The sequence below is a fragment of the Syngnathoides biaculeatus genome, chromosome 18 (genome assembly GCF_019802595.1).
Source record: "Syngnathoides biaculeatus isolate LvHL_M chromosome 18, ASM1980259v1, whole genome shotgun sequence".
NCBI classification, from domain to species: domain Eukaryota; kingdom Metazoa; phylum Chordata; class Actinopteri; order Syngnathiformes; family Syngnathidae; genus Syngnathoides; species Syngnathoides biaculeatus.
This window is the reverse complement of record NC_084657.1, coordinates 10,225,213-10,247,736: the sequence shown is the minus strand read 5'-3', so window position 1 is coordinate 10,247,736 and position 22,524 is coordinate 10,225,213. Positions and strand designations below refer to the sequence as shown.

The window sequence follows — 22,524 nt, the reverse complement described above, 5'->3', positions numbered from 1 at the left end:
AAGCTTCCATGACTTCCCCTTGAATCTTGCCTCGGTGTCATTCTGAAGCGGCACTGAATAATAAGTGTGCTGGAAGTACAGAAATAAAATTAAACCCTGGAGCTATAAAGTAATATTGCCGTCTGAGCCTTTTAATTTCCATCAGCGACGCACTTCAGAATTCCAGTCAAATGTTCTTCAGTATTGTAGTCGCTTAATTTCACAGAATTTATATTCTGCATGGACTCAAAAAGTGTAGCCGGAAAAATAAACGTCTAATCGACCATTGTCTCTTGTTGTCGCAACTGCTAATAACATAACACTACAACTGGAATGGCAGATAAAATGGCTTTGTGGAGGTATTAGTTATCAAAACATATGATACAAGTTAAGATAAAGTAATCCTTTATTAGTTCTAGAGTCGGGAAAATCTCATTACTGCAGCCATACAACCGTATGTACATAAATTATGAAAACGGGTAAAAATGTTTTGTAGTTCCTCTAAAAACCAACAATATACTCCTTCAGTTCAATAAATGAAGATTTATTAAAAACATGTTGAATATTTTCTATATGTAGAGCGCAATTAGCATTATTCATTATCATGACCAAGCTTGTAACTCCGTTTACTCCTATTTCAAATCAATACTCCCCATCCAAATCAATTGAAAAGCCATTAATATGCTTCACCCCACTACCGAATGCCATTTTCAGTTGGTCAAATAGAACTGTACTGCGTAAAAATCAAACAAAATCATAAACCCATACTGCGTCTTTGCATTATTTTGACCCAAGTGTGATTACTGTATGTTGGGACAATGCAACACAACAACAGTTGTAATGCTTGTGTGCGTTTTTCGAGGTGTGGCCCACAGGCAGCAGGTGAGATTCGAACCTCAGAACTCTGGACGATGCATCCAGAGTGCTGCTGTGTCTTAAAATTGTGTTATTTAACATTTTCAGTCTGTTAAATATATGCCACTAAAGTAGCAGAATTTTGGGTCCTTTCATGTCTTAAGTCACCTTTTGACATTTACTGCGACACTGCTTAACTCGGTGCAACAGAAGTACTGTACATTAATGTGTGGGAGATCGGCTGTCTCGCACAAGCCCACCCGCCTCCCTTCTTTTCACTCCTCATTAAGAGATCGTGTGACATAAATCGACAACCTGTGACCGACCAGAGTGCAACGTAGTGTGCAGGTGCCACCTGGTGTGGGCGGACCAAGAAAGCGAAGGCGGTTTGTGTGGCTTGTCACTTGTCAGGCATTGCTTCCGCTAGCCTTGAGATGCTGGGCTTGTTGCCTTTGAGTGCTTTATCATCATGATAAATGCAGCCTTGGAGCCGTGCAATATCAGCATGCTCAGAAGCGCGGGACACGCTCTGACTAATCAAAAGAGAAGGTCAAGGAGAGGGAGGGGTGCACTGCGGGATAGCGAAAGTCAACGGCGACGTGTATGTTCAAGTCGGGACAACATGTCAAAGCTTCTGTCAAAAGGTTGACACTAGGGATGGCAATTTCTTGCTGTGTGTGTCCATGCTATCCACAGTATGTGTGAAACCTTTGTGTAAATACACCATTCCCAATTTTCTTGCTCATTCTGTTTATAAAAATGGACTTAGAGGGCTCTGTTTTTTTTTTTAAGTGCATCTGTGGTCGGGAGCAAATGCTGGCGCAGTCCTGGTTTTCATACAAGTCCAAGGCTTACTGTCAGTGTTTGTCAATTTGAAAGACGGGTCTGATCCTAGCTCGGCTTTCAGGCGCATCGAGGAAGTCGCTGTGAATTCAGACCTCCTCAGACCACGTCAAAGCTTGGCGCAAAGTACACTGCTGGTCCATGGCGATTTTGGTGAATTTGATGGAGGCACATTTAAGCTTCCAGTGATGATCAACAGCTCATTCTGCATTTTATAAGTGTGCTTGCTTGCTGTAAACGCACCCACCAACGCATTCGATGGGCTGCGTTTTTCGACGAAATGACCAACCCGCCTTCCCCAAAAAAATAGGGCCCAGAATTACACCAGGTACCTGGTGATACTATCATCAGTGACCTAATTATTACCAAAGCAACAAAATTTTGAGCTTCAGCATTTTAAAATACAAAGTAATTCATTGTGCCGTATCTGGCGCTCCATGGTTCTAATTACACGTGACAAGAAGGGTTACACACATTTTCTTGTAACCGTATTACTGTTGACATATTTCTTCTATCTTGAACGTTATTACAGCAGGTGTTGAGCATTTCCTGCACAGTGTTAATTTTGGAGTCATTAAAGTGACAGCATGGAGCACAGAAATCCTTTTGGGCTCATTACCATAGTCTTCTGAATGTATTGGCACGGCTCCGCATGGGCGCGACTGGTGCTGCTCCCGAGCCGTCAGGGAGGAGTAATGATCGGGAGAGGCGGGGGTTGACGAAGCGCTTCTGGGTCGCAGCCTCAGCCAGGACCCACAACGACAAAAATAAGAAAATGCACGAGATGACGTTCCTCCCAGCAGCATGTCTCCTGAGCACTCGTCTTATTGACGGTTACAAAAACCACCGAGCAGATGTGAAATGTTTTAGGTCAAAGTTCAAGTGGAGCCTCACACCCTCAGAAAATAGATGCTGGCATGTGAGCAGCAAACCTGCCCGAGAGGTTGCTTTGCCCCCCAAATGCCGTACATGCTGATAAGTGCAATTAACGAGGTTCCAACACATGGAGGGAACACAATATGCACTTAATGTACAACCTGATCTGATGTCTTCAGGAAGCCCAGTTTGAGTAAAAAAAAAAAAAAAAAAAAAAAAAAAAGACATTCGACATTAAAATGACATGAAAACGGGGTCATTACAGTAATGGAAAAAAAAGGAAAGATTTGACATCAAAGTGGAAATGGGCTGGCTCATCACAATAATGGCCAGCGTGTGGCGGATAAGAAATAAAAACAACACTTAATTAAAGAGTGGTTTTCGATCCTCATCGGTAAACATGGAATTCTTTTTGTTTTTTTTAATACTGTATTGCCAATTTGCACATTTGCACAAACAATATTTATGAGGCCTTCGCACGCATGAGTGATGAGGTGAGCATCTCCTGTGCAAAGATGCGCCAAAATAACACATTCAGGCTATTATTGCAGCCATTCTTTTGACACTTTAATAACGGACACACTGATGTTCCATATTTAGTGCTTTTGTATGGTATTCTTGACTGCCTGCTATGATTATCTATTCAATCTCGATTTGTTTCTTTGCTTTGTTCGACATTTGTGTTGACTCACATGCATCAAATCTAAACGCACTAGAAAGCCAAAAAGTAAAAAAAAAAAAAAAAAAAAAAAAACAAGGTTCATAGTACCATATAACAGTGCAATTATGTTTCATTACCTTCCTTATTGTTCTATAGTCGCATTTTCCAATATTGTGAATTAAATAAGCAAAAGCCTAGAGGTATTTCTGCCCAAGGAAAAGGTAAAAAAACAGCAGTCAGCAAAATGAGTCAATTCTACACCGGCCTTCTCTTGTTTTTATTCTTTCATAAGACTGCCTCCCCTCAACAGAATTATGGATTGTATAAATAAAACACTTGCACAGTATAGTATATGAATCCTGCCTGGAAACACGTTTTTTCCGAGATCCATCACTGTCGCCATATTCAAGAGAATAACTTTGACAATCAAGCACAATTTCTCTTAATGGGAAAACATAATTTCATGTCACTTTGTATTTTGAGAGGATGCCTTGTTCCGAGTTCCATAAAAAGAAATGTTTTGCCAGTATTGATGTTTACTTGAAATAGCCAAATTTGTGAGTATTCATTCTCGTTAAAATTGTTTTCCGTTTTGTACTTTGATTGTCCGCCATGGCTGGAGATGAAATTGCAAAGTCACAACTGAGCCACTGCCTAACTGTGTTTTTATTCTCCTACGTTCTACAGAGCACGTCTCAAATATTTTGCACCATGGAGTTACTTTAGCATAGACATATTTTGACAAATTGCCATAGAAACAATGGAAAAAATATGCTTAAATATACCGTTTAACACTGTGCCATCATGATGAAAGTAGTTGCTGTTCATAGTGGAAGCCCCACCCTGGCTGACGCAATGTTTGACGGTAACTTACACCTTACACTTATGTAGTTAAAAAAAACAAAACAAAAAAAACAACCCGTGACTACCGCCAATCTTCTCAACCAAAAATATCACGATTAAAGCGCTATAATAGCCAACTCAGAGCCCCTCTTTGGTTATCTCAATATATACATTTGTTCAGCCTCTTTCCTTTTATAATATATTCCTCTTTTTTTCTTTTAATATCAACTTGAAGTGCAGTCAGATTTTTTGGGATTTACCTACAGCCTCTGTCGCGACAAGATTTGACAAGGAAGGGTCGCGTTTTAGCGTCGCTCCACGCAGAGTGCGCATGTGACAACTCGAGTCAAATTTTTGGCTCCTCTGTTTCAGGCTCATCATCCATCTGTGCTGTGAAGCGCTGTCCTGTCAGTTGGGTAGCATTTGGATGACATTCCGTGCAATAACACTACCGCTACCACGTTTGAGACATCCTTTAGATTATGAGTTGTTCATCTCATAACAAAAAATGGACCTTGGTTTTATCTGTGCAAAGTTTCTGGTAAAATGTAAACTGGCTTTCCTCCTCTTGACTGTTATGTGTGGTTTTCACGCTCGCTATTTTACAAGAAGGAAGGCCGTTCTTGCAGCGTTTTTGACTCCTGGTGACGTAGCGGGCGATCTCTTCACAAAGGGAATGATTGCTTCATCTCATCAAATATAGAACTAAGCCGCCACAGCATTCATGTATTATTTTCTAAGAACCATCATTAACACAAACAAAAAAATCTGTCATGGTTACCTCTTGAATAAGGCAGCTGTCATTTAAAGCAGCTGTTACAGCAGCAAGGTAAGGACCGATTTTAGGACAATAATTTTGATTGCGGGATAAAAGAGGTCACAACGCTCTACTCCTGAATGTAATGCGCCATGATTAGCCCGGCATGCATTTGCGAGTCTTGTGACTGTGATATTGTGCAACATTACCGCGGGCTGTAATTTGAAGCTCGCGACGCTGTGCGGGACGAGACCCAACTGATAGCATTTGGCAAGCAATCGCATCAGTGGTCCATCTGAATATCACAGTCATCGCTCTGAGTCAGTAGTCAGTGTATTCGTTAGCTGAGCATGTAATAATCAGTCAGTCCTTTGCGGCTTAATCAGCATCATTAGATGTTTTTACATAATCCTGCCATATGAAATTACCTTAATGCTTGTAAAGGCTCACTGCCGCAGTGTGCCTCATTACCTTGGGACATTGGTCATTTTATTTCAAGGGTCTGATTTTCATTAACTGCTCCCCTCCACCCCGCCACCCCCACCCCCCCCTTCGACCCATTAGCAGAATGAAAGCTCGCCTGCGACCGTATGGCTGCCAGCTAGACCTTAGAGCTGCTTCAAGGCTTCAATATGCTTCATTCAACGCGAAGATGTCATCTTAGTTGTGTCATACTGGATAAAGACGCAATATATTGGTGCCATTATCAAGGAGAGACAGTCAAAAAGAACCTGAAATAAAAGGGGGGGTGGGGGAGAAATGTGTTAATCAGAGCCTGATGAAACTTGGTGTAAACATATAGTTTGAGATTCATCCATCATCCATCTTGGCTTAAGGTGTAAAAACTCAAAAGTGAGGTGTGTGTTTTACTCATCCACGTAATACATGATTTGTTATAACGAGGGTCTATTTTTAACATGACATCTGCTTGCTGATACTATTTTGGTACCTTGAATAAGTTCTCTCCAGTGCTTTTATTCACATCCTTATTCTTCCTCGCTGCTCTCGTCTCTTAATTTGCTTGCATTTTGGTTTTCAGAATGCACAACACAAGGGTATGACGTGTTGTTCAAGTGACAAAACACAAAATGTGCTTGAGTGATTCAGGTCGAGTTTGTCTACCCGTCCAGTAGTTGTCCTGAATTATACTTCCAGTTGAGATGACATTTATTCAATGATAAATGCTAATAATCATTTACTGACAATAATGAGCTCCTTTTCAAGGTAGCAGCGGAAAATGCACTTACTACAGCCTTCATTACATTTGAACTTCTGCCTCTGCAAATAACACGACAATACAGTGTTGTAATTGGAGCTGTCAGATCAGAAGGAGGTACTGTATTAGTATTTTAGTGATATTTTTAGCTACGCGAGGAGCAAAATTTAGAAACACTACTCAGTATATTGGCGTGCACTTCTACTGGGCTTCAAACTACGACCACGATAATGCAACGGGGACGCAATCTTGGTAAAGTGCGTTGTGTACCATCCATAAAATCTAATGATAATAATCATAATAATGATAAAGAGTGCACTCATTTGTTACAAAAAAAGTCCGGTGAAAGAAACGTGGCTCATGGACAATCCATATGTTTTGAGCGTTACAGCAGGCCACGCAATAAAAACTGCACAGCCTTGGCCCCAAGTGCTGTGTGGCAGCGCAAAAAAGCTAACGAGTCTTCCACAAATAACATTTGACAACTGTTGTCATACAGTTGGTAATATTGATTTCTCGGGAGAAGCCGTTGTGTCGTTTTCCCTGGCTTGACTGGGAGGTCAAAAGTCAAAAAGACTCAATGTCCCGTAGGGATTTGCTTGCTTTGCTTACTTTATTTCTGGATGTGTAGCTGTAACTCAAGTAAAATACGAGGTAACACACTTTTGTCCGTGCTGCTCAGCCATGGAGGGAGCATGTAAAACATGACAGCAAATGTGACCCTTTGAAAGGGAAACACTACATAGAAAGGACAGAGCCTGGATTTGAACCCTCAACCCCAGACATGCTAATCACTTAGCTGGGAACCATGCTGGTATGACTGCATAACGTATTTGAAATAATTAAATTGTAACGCATACAAAGTTACTAATTCCAGCAAGATTAAATTTTTTATGTAAAATTTATTTTAATGGGGCGGCAACTTGGAACAGCTGTAGAGCGTTGGCCTCACAGTTCTGATGACCGGGCTTCAAATCCCTGCCCTGCCTGTATTGAGTTTACACGTTCTCCCCGTGGCTGTGTTGGCTTTCTCCGGGCACTCCGTTTTCCTTCCACATGCCGAAAACATGCAACATTAACTGGAGACTCTAAATTGCCCCTAGATGTGATTATGCATGCGACTGTTTTCTGTATCTATGTGCCCTGCGATTGGCTGGCAACCAGTTCAGGGTGTATTTCCCCCCCCCCCCCCCCCTGATAGCTGGGATAGGCAACAGCACTCCCGCGACCCTCATGAGGATAAGCGGCTCAGGAAATGCATGGATGGATGGATTTATTTTAATGGTAGGGCAGTGGTTAGCCTATACACTTCACACTTCTGAGGTTGGGGGTTTGAGTCCAGACTTCTGGCTTCCATTGTGTGATTTTAATGTTTTTTTTTTTTTTTTTTTTTTTTTTTGCTCTGTTGGTACTCCAGCTTGGACCCACATTTCCAAAATATGTATGGCACAGATGCCAATGTGAGTTTTATGAATGCTCGTTTTTGTTTACATGGTTTTATCTTGCTGCCTCGAAAATCATCCAAAGTCAGCTGAGATCGATGGAGATAGAAAATGGATGGATGGAGTTATTTTTTTTTTTCTGTGCTTCCGTATTTCAAACAAAACTATAGTATAACTACGTGTGGATTTTGATAAGGCCTAAATAGGCATTGCAAGTAAATTTAATGTAAAGTTGCCTGTCCCTCTAAGTGGAATTGAACTGTGATGTTAATGCATGACTCGTCCCCATTTACTGATAAATGACTTGGTGTAGAACGGCTCATTAAAAGAGGCAATAAAACGACAAAGCTAGCGGGCTGGCTATCGGACGTCATTAGCCGGTTCAGCCAGGTGTACCTAATGTAGTGTCCAGTGGGTGTCACATGACACGCGGGCACGTTGTTCCGTTTTCCGACGCTAGGAGCGAGCGCTGTCCTCGGTGCTGACGCCTCGCTCGTCGGTCTCGGTCCAACGTGCCGCCAGCTCCCCACAGCAGCCACAATCCGCTTACCGAGCGTCCCCAATCGAAGCGGGACCCTCCGCGTTGCGCTTGATTATTCTCGGCTGTCGTCTCACAGCGGGGGGAGAAAACGTCAGGGATTCAACTTTGCATTTTTACGGACGTTCAAATCTCACCGTTTGCTGTTTTTTTTTCTCCCCCTCTCCGCCCGCTCCTCCGACACAAGGACGCGATTTTGAGGCGGCGCGACCTCGACTTCAGGAGCGATGAATCCTACAAGAGCAGACTGCGCGTTGGCGAGCATGCTGGCGTTGTGGCTTCTCGCAGCTGCCGTGGCCACGAGCCACGGGCGAGGTAAGGAACTTGCGTGCACTTTCTTTCGGTTTGTTGTGCGTGCGTCAAACTCAGCAGCCGCTGTGTGATTCGGCGCTAAGGTGTGCAACTGTGCCTGCTCTCTGTAACGTCTCATTATTTGATTTTGGGAGCAAAATCCGCAAAAAAGAAAAGAAAATCATTTTGCTTTGGAAAATGGAAAAATAAGCAAGTATCTGGGATAATGAAACCAATAAGGAGGAGCTAAATCTTTGTGTTGAAGTCATCCAGTGACCCGTTTGAGAAACTTCATCATTTTAATCACAAACAGATATTAATTAAACAACTAGACATAGCGTAAACTATTGTGTTCACTCGGCAAGGATAGGAGCAAATGAAACTAAATGACAAAGCTAAACGTGTGTTTTAAAATCATACAGTGACTGATTCCACAAACTTAATGGCTAATTAAGAACTAAGATTAATGGGGGGGGGGGGGACTATATAAAGCAATTAGGAACAAACAATACAACATTAGCATTTGACATTTTTTTCCTGAAATAACCAATCATCTTATTTAAAAATACACACAGCAATCAGTGAATCACTATCATCACAATGCAAACCTCCTAAATTGTGCAGGCTCTTCATTGCAAGCAGAGTATTACTCATCACAAACTGATCTACAACTACAAGGAAATGTACATTCAGTTACTGCTGGTCCGATCAAAAAAAAAAAAAAAATAAAATAAAATAAAATAAAAAAACCCCGCACGCAGACTCTCTAACAAAGCGTACCACACTGAGAAACTCATTTTAATTGTGTAAAAATCAATCCAGCAGACTATTGTGTTCATCCTTGCCATGTGATCAATTTGACATGCATGGGGTGCTTGTTATATGATGGGAGTGAAAAGAAAGAAAGAAAGAAAGAAAGAAAGAAAGAAACACGCAGCCAGAGACGGACTTATTTGGACGCTGAGGTCTGTGTGACAGACGGTGTTTAGTAATAAGACTGTAATCCTTAGGAATTGCTGAAGATTATTGACCGAGCTGTTTGGCACAGTTGAGTGCTTGCGGGAAGTGGCCATGGATTCCTGCACAGTGGCCTTGTCCTAATTATTTTGGTCTTGCCCATCTGCCCTCTCCTTCCTCCTTCCAGCTGACTTCTCAACTTCAGCTGCATGCATGATTACAAGTTTCAAATACTCTATAATGCAGCATGAGAATGTCATCATTTGCTTCTAAAATGAGGAAATCGTCTAAAACCCAAGAATGTTAGCGGTAGCATTTCTGTGCATCAATCTTAAAAGGGTGGCATATCACAGAGGGCATATTGGAAAAATCACTGCAGACGATGATGATAATCCACATTTTTGTTATTTGTGTTCGTTATTGAATGGCAATATATTGTGCGCGTGTGCTCCTGTGGCCAACGACTGAGTGAAAAGATTTTTTGAAAGACTTTTTTTGGTATCCTGTGCAAGTGCCGCCTTGCACGGTTCATGTAGAAAATGGAAAAAGGAAAAATGGGTACAACACGAAACAAAACAAGAAGTGTGAAAAGGTTCTCATATTGTGTATCCTCTTTCATTTGCCCTAACCGGGCCCAACGAAAACGAGGTGCAATTCTAGTGCAGTGCTGGCCACGGTATCGCCAAACCAAACCCAAGCACCCACTGATTGAATATCAGGTGGAGCGAATGTGCTCCGACATTTTTGGTTCCATGAATGTTTGATTGAGTAAACGCTAATGCAGAGCGCTCAACGGCTGTTGAGAAAGACGTAGAAATAATTGAGTGTTTTCATCCCCAACAACACACCTGCACCGTGTGCTCAGTGCTCAAAACTCCAGGGAGAAGGAAAATGCAGCAGGCAACGACTATTTTTAGCGGCAAAATGAAACTTTACAGCTTCCATTAGTGAATTTGCTGCTTAGCCAGCAAACACTTGCTCATAGTTTTTCAATTTTTAATCATTGAGGTTTGGATGTTTTGTGAGGGTCGAGCCGCGTGCATGCTGGAGCTTGCGCTGCTGCCCGTTGCCATCGTCCCATCGTTGTTTTTCTTTCTTTATTTTTTAATCAATTTGCTGCCCGACAGGGACCCCACGCCGTCTTTCACCGCTTTGAGAAGCACACACAAGACATTCCTTTGCCAAGATGAGTTGCGCACATCAGCGGCTGGAATTTGAGATGTCACTTGTTGTTGAGGATTTCAGTTGCAGGGGCATCTTTGTAATGATGGGCTCATACTGCAGATGTCATGCATGACTGTCAAGAAAGGTTGCTTTCCCATTTTCTTTCCTACCCAACTTGTATTTTATTGGTGAGATAATGCTGCTTTTCTTGTTCAGGGTTTTTCACGCCAATCTTCAGTAATGGTATCGGATGCAATAATATGGCTGGTTTATAAATGTATTTGTCGTTAGATTACGTTGACTTGGATTGTACAGTCGGACAGACAAGCACACTTTCGTATTCCTTTGTTAAGCAGTTGGTTTTGCTTTGGGTTGTTTTTGTTCAAAGTCAGGACATGACATTTTTATTTGCAACGCAGAAAGAACAAGATATTCATCTGTAATGTATTTTCTTTTTTACTTGATTGCTTTGCCCAAGCTTTGCCGAGATTGCTTAATGAGCTTGATAACCGAAACCCTCTGTGACAACACGACATGCAGAACACATAAATAATTAGTTTGAAACTTTTAACAAAGTGTGACATCTGCTCACTTAGACTCTGCCTCGTACCATTGCAATTATTAATGCTAAATGATATTTTCATTCCAAAGTGCAGGCGGAATTGCAGGGTTGCCCAATTTATGTTCCAAAGGGGGCCATGTGAGAAACTGGAACTGTTGTCAAAGGACAAACAAACATTCTACCCATTGCATACAAACATTGTGTTCCATATTCATTTCATGTGATTATCTAAGATTTACAATGTATTGATTCAATAGCTCGCTGCTTCTTGTAAATGGTTTTCACTAGGACAAAAATATGAACCAAAAGTTACAAGCAATCATTAAAATGTAACCATCACATCATTATTTTGTCAACAATGTTTCCAGAGTGCACACTTGTTTTATAGGTTTTAAAAGCCTGCTGAGCACAAAATTATCTTTTGACCCGTTCCAATAGTTTGGGAGGCGGGGGGAGAATGTTGAGTTTTTGTCAGCCCTGGTGATACACTTTTAGAGTTTTAAATTTTTTAACGACATACTGTACAACTGGGCCTATTGTCTTTATGCTGCTGCGTTATCACCTCCAGTTAACAATGATCAGCTGTGTGCTGGGAGTCAGAGAGTAAAGACATCTTTTATGTTACCTAAAGCTCATTAAATGAGTTATGAGCAGTTGGCGGCGCGCTCCATGACATCCCACTCAAGGTATGAAAAATGTGTCCGAGATGGAGCCTTGGAATTCACGTGCTAATAATAACTTCCGACTTAGTTGTCTAAGGGCAGAAACGAGTTCCTCATACTGGATGAGACATTAGAAGATTTGCAAAGGTTATTCAATATTTGCGCATATTCATATTAGGGGAAGGGGGAGAAACTGTTTTCTCCAGGGCTGTACTTGCACAGAAATGTATTTTTTTTTCAATCACTGTGCTAAATTTAAATCAACAGTGGTAAATGTGCATTTATGAACGCCCGAGGTTCTCTTTTAATTCCCTTTATGGTTTAACCCTGGTCTCCCAATACCATAGAACGCAAAAGTACGTCATCTGGGGCTGTATTAGTGAATTTTTATTCCCTTTATCACAAGCAGGCAAACATACAATGATTTTCAAGCAATTATTTAAAACAGGTGAAATTCCCACTTAATATTGCCTTCAAGTATTTCTGTTTCCCTTCTACCCATGTTGAGGTATTACAGGGTGTCAGCTGTTGTCACCCGGTGACTCACATTTTTGTCGCAGTGTCACAACCCACTTTTCTTGAAGAATCACACCTTTGTTCAAAAAAATGTGCAAAAACATGTACAGTACGTTAACATATAATTTCAAATGAGTTTGTACCAACCATGGGAGGAACACTTCCTGGCACTTAACTAATATGTTCCATGTATGGGAACTTGGTACAATACTGGGGGGAAAATCAGAAACCAAATACTGCACGTGTACATTTTAACTCAATGTCTGTGTCAAAGACTAGTTTCTCATTTTCTTGCATTTCAGGGCTTGCTCATGGTCCAAAATATTCTTAAAAATGTGCCGACGTGTGGGGACCGCGCGAGATTGGGACAGATTGTTGCTGCAAGCGGCGTCGCCCGTAATTTCAGAGGAAGTAATAGAAATCACGCAACACCTGTTTGTAGCATTGCTGGTGATTAACATCATCACGGGCTATTCAGCATCTGTGCGGAGTCATAATTAGTTTTAATTCTAGCCAGCCCTGTCACTTCTAAATGAGAGTCATTAAAGCAGGAAGCCCCCTTCCGCACCCTTCAAGACTGCGGCGCACGCCTTGCTGGGGCCCTTTCTGTGCCCGTGCCCGTCCCCGTCTCTTTCGCCGCCTCCGAGGTGGAGCTCACGGCTTGACTGAATGCGGTTCATTTTCATCTCTTCATGTGCAAATGCCTCTCTCGCCCCAGCAGAATGTTGCATGCATCCTAATTTGAGTCCCAGCCGCATGTTTTGCTCCCTAAAAAGTGTGAACATTTATTTGTCAGAAAGCAAAGTATACAGTACTTCTGTTTTAGGATCACGTGGCCGGTGGCAGATAGTCGCAATCAACATCAGTCATCTAATTGCTCAATCTTAATGGAGATTAAGCACTGAAGGCGCTTGAAGTACGATGTTGAATGAGTTTATTGCAATTTCCTAATCTTTCCTAAATTAAAAAAAAAAAAAAACACAAGCACGTACAGTTCACGTTTGTTGTCGTTTATATTTGTCCAGTTAGATCTAGAAGTATTTGGACAATGGCAAAGTTTTAGGATTTTGCCTTTGCACACCCCTTTTGCGGGTTTGAAATTAAACGATGAATGTTTTGGAGCGTAGACTTTAATGGTGGTTTTACTCCACGTGGGGTTCACTGACCAGGCCAATTGCTTGAGGTCAATTCAGTAGAGCGCTCGTGCCATGTACTCCAGACACAAGTAATGGCAGGAAGACCCGTATAAAGGCAACGTCATCAAAATGCAGGTCTGGAAACACCAGTGTACAGTTTTCATATAACTTCAGCTCTCTTTTCCCATTTCCGCTCGTCAAGTAAATCTAGAGTGTATTTGATAATCTCTAAATCTAGATTGTAATGATGATAATGATGATTTGATGCTGCTGCTGCTGCTGCTGGATTTTCCCCAAAAGCGTTTCCCTCCCCGTTTGTATAATCAGCATCACGGATTGGATGGGCTAGAATTGACTTTTAAATAATTCTGTGAGAATATAATTAAAAAAAAAAATGATTTGGAAGGTTTTGTGATGACCACATCTCCTCCATAGTCCAGAGGTTCTGGGTTTGAATCTGAAGCCAGGTTTTGCCAATGCTTTTTTTCTCTGTACTCCGACTTCCTTCTACAACCCCAAAAGACGCATCTTTGCTGGATTAAAGACTGTAAATGTCTGTAAATTTGAATTTGAGCATCAATGCTCGTTTGTCAATATACTGTATGCTCGCCTTGCCATCCGTCCAAGGTGTTCCCCCACCCCTGAAACGCTAATAATGATAAACCACATGGGGTGGATGGAATTTGCAGCAGGCCACAGGAGCTGCTTCATTTATGACGTTTTCCTGGCAAAACGACAAGAGCATAGAGGAGCAGGACCTCCCGCAGGTAGCGTAATGGACTCAGAAACCGCTCGGCCACGTCGCTTGGGTGCCCATGTTTCAAATGATTATTTTGAGCTAAAAAATAACAACTATTTTAAATTAAGAGATCTCTGCCACTTTGTCGAGGGAGCACATCACAAGCTTACTTTCTCCCTACATCGCCTTTGGTCTGGCACCCGATCAATCGCGCCGGCCGGCCACGTAAAAAGAAAAGGGAGTAGGCGCCCCCATCCCCTCCCCAGGCCGAGGCTTCTTTCGGCACCTTTCACGCTCAGCCGGTCTGTGAACACACCTCCTTAATCTAGACGGGCGTGCATTGTGGCTGCAATGGGGATGCCTCTCGGAAACGATTAGGCTCGGGGACAGCACCGGCACTCTTCCCCTCTTCTCGATGCCAGATTCCATCTAGAAAGCATTTCATCTGTGGCGGCGGGAAGGCGCAAGTGGGGTGGCTCAGCACTGTGTGGAAAGCAGCAGGTAATAGGCTGTGTAATGCGTTTGGGGGAGTACTTTTAGTATTCACAGTTAGTCCTGACCTCTGGCGGGTGGTGCCACCCCCGCAGTAATTTCCTCTGAAAAGATGTAATTGAATTCATTGGGATGAGTAAACATATTATAAGTAGTAGAGAAAGATAACACTGTTGTGGATAGATCAAAGAAGAGAATTGTATCGCGGAGAGTAATTGAAAATAGTTAAGACAAACAAGAGAGGAAAGTGCGCACGGCCTGGAGAAACTTTTAATTTAAATGCCCCCCCCCCCCACCTTCTCCACTCCACTCTTTGTGCTCACATCTGTTTCCATCAGATTTACTGTGATGTATTACTTTGGGAAAACGACAAACCATTTTACAACCGGCTGATACGATCCAGTACCAAACAGGTATGCCTTAAAAGAGGTGTTGCTGCTTATTTTAAAATGATTACGAGAAAGAAAGTCGCTCTAAAATGTTTTCATTGCACATGTATGCATGTGGGAGGTGTGGCCGAATGGTTTGTTAGTTGTAAGGATTTAGCAAATGTGACAGTTACTTTGGATTGAATTCTGAATTCCTAACTGAGGATGACGTACAATATTATTTTATATAAGAACCTATATAAGTGAACAATCCATTAAAAAAGTTAAAAATTTTAAAGATGAATGTTCTTTTATGTGTTCAAGTGTGACTGAGTGTATCCTTTTCAAAATGTCAGACAAAGCGATGGATTCAAGGTCATATTTTGAAAAAATACGTCATGTTTGAGACGGCAATAGACTGTCACGTGACCAGAGGAAGCCAATTACAAAAAAACCTTTTACAGCTAACCTTCAAATTTAACTCAAGTTGTAATTTCCAAAAGCAACTGAAATTCAATTACAACATATATCTGAGGAATGTAATGGATTACCATAATAAATCAATCATTACATTTTGTCTTTAAATTAAGTCATCTCGGTGTGCGAAATGAGTTCCACCCCACAAGTGCGTACACCCGCAAATATACAAAATAGAAATGAATATTTTTCCGGTGTGTGCTGAAACTGTTGGAGACGACGTATTTTTGGAGGCCTTTGTGACTGAAAGCACATCCATTTCAGTTCGATGTTCCAGATGGAGTTTTTTTTTTTTTTTAGTCTGCACGAAGCCGAGAGAGTAGTCAGGCTGCGATGTCTTTAAGTCGCTCTTTGGAGAGATGTATTGAAATAAGGCCCCTGGGGAGCCTTTTGTGTAATTTAAAAGTTCAAACATCGACCCCTATCTTGAAAAATATCGAACGTTGTCACTTGGTGCGACTGCTGCGTGGTCAGGCAATTGTCTGTCGGTTGCGATCGAGACTTGTGTGCCTCTCGTGGTAATGGAAAGCTGACCCTTTGTCATGGTTTCCATATGTCAGCGTAGCAAGATGCCTTTGAAGAAGAATACTCACCGTTAAAGAACAGATCACAGAGCGAGGGAACAGCTGCGACGCAGGTGGACAGCAGCACTCACCGCTGAGCAGATTCTGTGCTTATGATGACACAAACTTCACACTTCTCAGAAGTGACGCGGATAAAAACAGCAGACTAATTTTGCCTCGACAATAATCTTCTGTTTCAAATGACACCGTCAAAGAGGTCGCTCATGCAGGTCGAGCTCGCGGTATGTTCGAACATTGATGACGGCGACATCGTGACATTTATGTGGAATGGGCTTTTGTGCTTGAATCTGCCTTTTTTACGTTTTATCTTGTGAAGTAAACAAAGGCTGACGTTCAAAAGCGGACTGGCCAAACAGCACTCGAGACCGGCTGCATTAAGTTTCAACCTCCGTCGTCACAGCTACACATAGAATCTGAAACAGCTTCACTGCCATTAGAGTGATGATGTGATGTGCAGAGTGATAGCGTCAATTGGAATGACATCAAAACCTCTGGCCTTCATCCTCTGACAACGCAGGACGGCAGCAGGAATTTAGCATTTTGTTTTTTTTTTCAATAATTTGCTTCATGGCCAATCTTACAGGCCACAACTGATTGTAATGAGAGTCAATAAAAGAGCTGCATTGTCATTATCATTACGGCCTGAGCACCAAGCTGTCTTGTAATTGCTGTTTATTATTCTTCTTCCGATGACTGTCTTTTTGGAGGCCATGCCATGCCTTAAAACACAAAAGATTTTGCAAGTGTCAAATGAATCTAATGAAAATATCTATTTAAGATGTTCAACATACCAACTTCGCCTATCCACACATGAAGAGACCCCCAAAAGGCATAAAAAAGACTCAAGGGCTGATTTTGAAGCAGAAGTCATCTATTTTTCTGGGAAGTCTTGAGCGAAATCCAGGGTTTTAAATTCGAAAAAATCCCCCTGGGGAATTGGCCAAAAGGAGCTCCAATCAGAAGCACCTAATATGGCCGGAGCCTAGTGCCAAGTTGATAAACATTTTGAGGTTTTCAGAGGGTGTCAGAGCAGAAAGCCCGTTTTTCAGATTGAATTCATAATCTTTACATATTTTTACAATCGTTACATGTGTTAGATTACAATACTGTATATTAGCAATTCATAAATATTGTTTGATGTCATATCATGTAACGACACTGCCTGCCCAATAAGCATCCACCTTGCATGCAAAGTTTCAGTGGACGGGTAATTGACTGATTGAAAACAAATCATTTTAGGATAAAATGAAATGCATACATTTGGACATTTCAATGTAATCACTGCATTTGGGAGCGGAATTCAAAATGTGCAGTTGCGCTTGCGTTTCTGACTTCACTTAACAGGCTGCCAATGAGTTTTCATGTGAACAGAGAGATTGTTTTAAAGGCTTTGTATGTGGATGACTTACAGTCCCCCCCCTCCCCCCCCGAGTTGGGCTGACATGAGTTTTTTAAAATAATAGTGTACTAATGGACTCAACTACACGTAAAATAATTTTTGCATTGCGCAATGTGATGGGAAAGATGATGACAATGATCAATTGTTTATTCCAGTAAAATAAAAAAAATACACAAAAACTTTTTTATAATATGCTCTCAGTCCATCTGAGGGGGGGGGGAGAACACATGTGGAATATGATGTTAAATACGTGCTAATTATTGTATAATATTTCCAGTCCCTGTTTGACTTATTTAATCCAGACATCACTAACTAAACATGGCTCAGCATCTTGCCAGAAGGAGCATACAGTATATTCCATTCATAAAGCCGGCTGTTTGTGTGTGTGTGTGTGTGTGTGTGTGTGTGCGTGTGCTGGGATCACATGTGAATTATAAAGGCAAACAGAGGAAAAGGGATTGTGACAGTAAGAGCTGATTCTTGCCAAGGACACGGCCTTTCACGCAGCACGGCCACAGTAAACGGAGACTGGGACAAATGTTTTATATCAATTTAATGCTCCCTCGTGTGATTCTCTTAACAGCAAACTGTAAAGGTCACGCTTTAAATGGAGGCAAAATGGTTGAACTCCAAAAGGGGGAGGGGTAAATTGCTGGGCCATCTCAACAATATAATGCACAAACCATGTAAAATAAAATCATCTATGCAAATGATGAGGCAATGAAAAAGATTTCATTTTTCTATGTCTATTTGCACAACACACGCTCACTCACATGCAGCACGGGTGTTACCATTTCCGCAAGATGCACCTTCATTGTTGTTGCTGTGACGTTCACATTGTCTAATCAGGGTTCACCACGACGAGTCACTCGTATGATTTGTTTGGCACAATTTTTACGCCAGATGCTCTTTTTGACATAGCCCACCCAGTTTTTTTGTTTTTTTAAATCCTGGCAGGAAAAGGAACTCGTACTGTTTGCACAAAAGGCAGCCGGATGTACCACAACACAACCTGCTCAGTGATTGGTTTGTTTTAACGTTTTATTTGCTTATAATTGTCACAAATTCTCACCAACCCTGGTTAACTTGCCCAAATCAACCAATCACAAATTGACTGTGGTTGTTAATTATTATTGATTGATTTTTGGGCAATCGTGTCTTTGAATCAATTTTGAACAATGGCATGTATTACTTGCTACAACCTGCAGAGGCGCTGCCAGATCGCAACTACTTTGACAGGTTTACCCGACGTCAGTATTTAATATTTAATATGTCGCAACAAAATACTCTTCAAATGGAGTGCAGAAAAAGATATTACATATTACTTTTTGGTTTGAAAATAGACATTTAAAAATAATATGTTAAAAAAACTAGCCTTTTTCTTTTTTACGGCGCCACGGAAACGCAGCAGGCCCCGCCTGTTTGGATTTTCCATGTTTTCCCCGTGTCTGCGTGGCTTTTCTCTGGGTGGGCACTCCGGTTTCCTCCCACATCCACAATCATTGGAGACTCTAAATTGCCCCTCGGTGTGATTGAGAGTGCGAATGTCGTCTATCTCCATATGCTCCGCGATTGGCTGGCAAGCAGTTTAGGGTGTACCCCGCTTCCTGCCTGTTGACAGCTGGAATTGGCTCTCTCAGCGACCCTTGTGGGGCTCAGCAGCTCAGAAAATGGATGAATGTTTGTTTTAACCATGAAGACAATGCTCACTCCTCTTCCCTATGTTTAAAACCATGATACTTATATTTTGATGAAATAGAATATAATACATACCATTTGCATCTTTAGACACAATGAAACAAAGGTTTTTGCCCCTTTTTTTAATCAGTGGTGTGAAAAATTTCAGAAGAAGCAACCAATTTGATCTGATAATCCCCTTTTAGTCTACAAAAAATATAAGCGGCACAATCACAGGACTTGATTCAGTAATGAAAGAAAATGATTTAACAGCAGGCAACCTTGAAAAAAAGTGGAGATATATTATACATTCATATCCCTTTTTACTCAACACTAGTGCTGACTGCTTTTCATTTGTAGTTTGACAATTTATTATTTCTTCCCGCGCGCCGTAATTAGCAGCGCACGTGTATTGTTGAATAAAAGGTTCAAAGTTGACTTTGCGAAAGTAGAACAGCGCTGACATGAAAAAGGAGAAAAAAACTTTCTCTTTTTTTTTCTCCTATCAGTCACACTTGATATACTGTTTTCTGAATAACTTACCACCCACATAAAGGCCAGGAAGACCCAACAGGTCAGAGTCAAACAGACAAAGCCACGTGTTTAACACAGTTTGATTTTTTTTTTTTTTTTTGGTCGTACTTTTTTAAAATGAAAGCCCGACACACTGCGCGACATAACCTGACATATCGACCATTCATTTACTGAACCACACAGTACAATGAAACATGTAGTGCGGTTTAACAGTGAATTTCTTGCTCCGAACACAGCACTATTGAAATCACAGGTGTGTGTTCGCCGCTGGTTGTTGTCATAGCAACACCAAGCTGAAAATTTAGAGCTCCCCATAGTGGTGTTTTTGTGCCTCCGAAAGAAAAGAAAGAATAGGAGGAAAAAGGAGTGGCTGAAGAAAAGGAGCCAACGTAGGATTCCACACATAACTCGCGTTATTAAAACCTCTTAGCGTTAGCTTTAGCCCGCTCGGCCACGTTGTAGTTTTGTATCCAACGTTTGTTTGTCCTCCATTGATTTTGTGTTCAGCGCAGGTGATAGTGCCTGTGACTACGCGGACGCGGTGACATTCACATCCTCTCGTAGCGTTGGTATCGGTTGACCCGCTGTCAGTGACGGGATCAAGAGACATCGCTGAATAGCTGACACGGCGGCCCGTCTTTGGCTGCACGATGGCCCTATCTTTCATCTTTGCTCCAGTCTCACTGTGAGATGTACAAAGACCGCTCATGAGCGACAATGGTTGATTGTTCCCTCAAAAGTATAAAATTGTACAATGTAATGCGGGCAGAAGAATCGCCAGTTTTACCAGTGGATCTTGAACCTAAGGCAAAACCGCAAGTCTGCAAAACAAAATGATTCAAACTTCAGTCTAAAAAGCCATTTCAATGCACATTTTCTTTTCTAGTCCATGCGATGTTTTCAAGCTTGCGCAAAAATGACTTTGGCAATCATGAGGCCAAAATCAGTGACTGTTTTCACGCTCAGATAATGCTTCTGTTTATTATGTGTCACTTTCTTCCACTGGGTTTGAGGAAAGTGAACATATATATATATATATATATCTTCACCACTTGGCTCCAGTGCAATTACCTTCTGTAAATGAAGCACATTGTGTCCTGAGAGTCGCTCGCCAGAGGTGTGGGTGGTTCGCACATACGTCGTGTCAACAAAACAGCAAAGGCCAATCTGGAAGGTGTGAGGCTGTTTACCTTTGTTGAAACGTGGATTGATGAGGTGGCTCAGGCAGAGGCAGGGGCACGATGTGAATAGTTTGAGAATGACTGCGAAGGGAGGTGTTTCCCCTCGGAGGCGGCTAACTGAGTTTGACAAAGCCGCTTCGGCTGAGAGGCTGCAGGGACGATTCCTGGCTCAGAGCCACGAACGCCGGCTGTTCGCGTGGACCCACATTTAAGGGTAGTGACGAAACGTAATACGCGGGTTCCAGGGGACAGACAGCTCTATGTTCATATAGATGTGTGTGTCCAGCCTTCTATATACAGTTATCCTTGCTCTTAATAGTCCTCATAGTTCAAGGAAAAATGTTACACAAAAACAAACAAGAACAGTAACTACAAAAATAATAGACTAGACTCTATCTAGCAGCTATGGAATATTGTCCATGTATATACAGTAATTGTCTGCTGTAATATACTGTCTTGCTACTCTCTGGACTCCCTCCCTCTTTAATATTCACTGAATCTACTTAATAAAATCTAGAGAAAGATTTCAATGTGCAAGCTCACGTTTCACAGTACAAGCTTGTTGGTTTAAAATTGATTTGAAATTAAAATTGAAAGGCAGGCGTTCATACTATTCTGAAAGGTCTACGCATGCCTTTTATTCTGACTGATTTCCCATAAAATGCCACTACAGGCTCTTCCCCCACAAAAAAAAAAAAATTAATGTCTTGCAAAAATCCCACTTACAGGAAAATAAACAGCTGGCACTGAAATAATGAAGTCAACTTTTTCTCATTGACTGATTTATTTTTCTTTTAATGATGGTTTTAGGCTATAATATGAAGGAGCGGGGGTAAAATACACATTGCAAAGCTTTTAGCTCTTGTTCAATATTCTGTCATGTAGCATATAAATATAATTTTCACATCGCACAATCATCCCAAAACTCAATGTAATCCCGTGTTATAGTTTATTATGTACTCCAGTAAAACCAAAGATGTTTGCAAAAAGATTTGTCGTGTTGATACACCTAGCAAAATAAGAAAAAAAAGGATTGTTTCCATGGTAATGCAGGTAATGCACGGAATGCTTCAAATAATTTTCATGGAAAAATAAAATAAAGCGTGAACACAAATTGTTAGGTGAGTAGAAATGCGAAGATCCAAAATATTAAGCAGCATGATGACAACAGTAAAGATGCATGACAGAAAGAAGACCATAATATATATATATATTTTTTACAATAGAGTAGCACAAAAGATGAAACATGAAAAAGGGTCAATCCATGAATTCAGCCGAAAGACAGCTGTGTCATTACTGCAAATGGATCTCAAAAGGCACTTTCTGGTATGTTTGCTCTTTGTCTCGGGTTCCCCGCGGAATTGTTAGCGAAGACAAACCCGCCATGCATCTGAAAGCTCAGCATCGAGGAGAAGACAGATCAAAGCCCACGCTGTCTCGCTAAGATGCTCTCGTTCGAGGGCTGAAGATCGAGGGAGGGATGGGAAGATGAAGGAGGACAACAGAGGGCAAAGTTGGTGTCTGTGTGCTCACTGTGCGTAATTAGCCTTCGTTCCCGGTAATTGTGTGAGACCTGGAGATGCAATGGATGAGAAGGTTCACTGTTAGATTTTGTGTGGATTCCCCAAACCCCCCAGCCCTTTAAAACTCAGTAAGTGGGCTTTGCTAAATGAAGTGTTCAACTGCAGGCTGGAAAATGAAGCCGGATCCTCTTAATGATCTGAATTTGCTGTCTTTGAGGTAATTTCAAGAAAGCAGTGTAAAAACGTGCACGT

The 22,524-nt window shown here is 41.6% G+C and overlaps 1 protein-coding gene across 1 annotated transcript in view; it reads left to right on the top strand.

Moving 5' to 3' along the window:
* The first annotated feature begins 8,237 nt into the window (after nt 1-8,237).
* Nucleotides 8,238-22,524, top strand: part of LOC133491755 (seizure protein 6-like) — a 65,204-nt gene continuing 50,917 nt past the window's right edge. The window contains exon 1 of the mRNA XM_061803316.1: nt 8,238-8,325. Coding sequence (XP_061659300.1) covers nt 8,238-8,325 — 88 coding nt within the window. The remainder of the gene's footprint in view (nt 8,326-22,524) is intronic.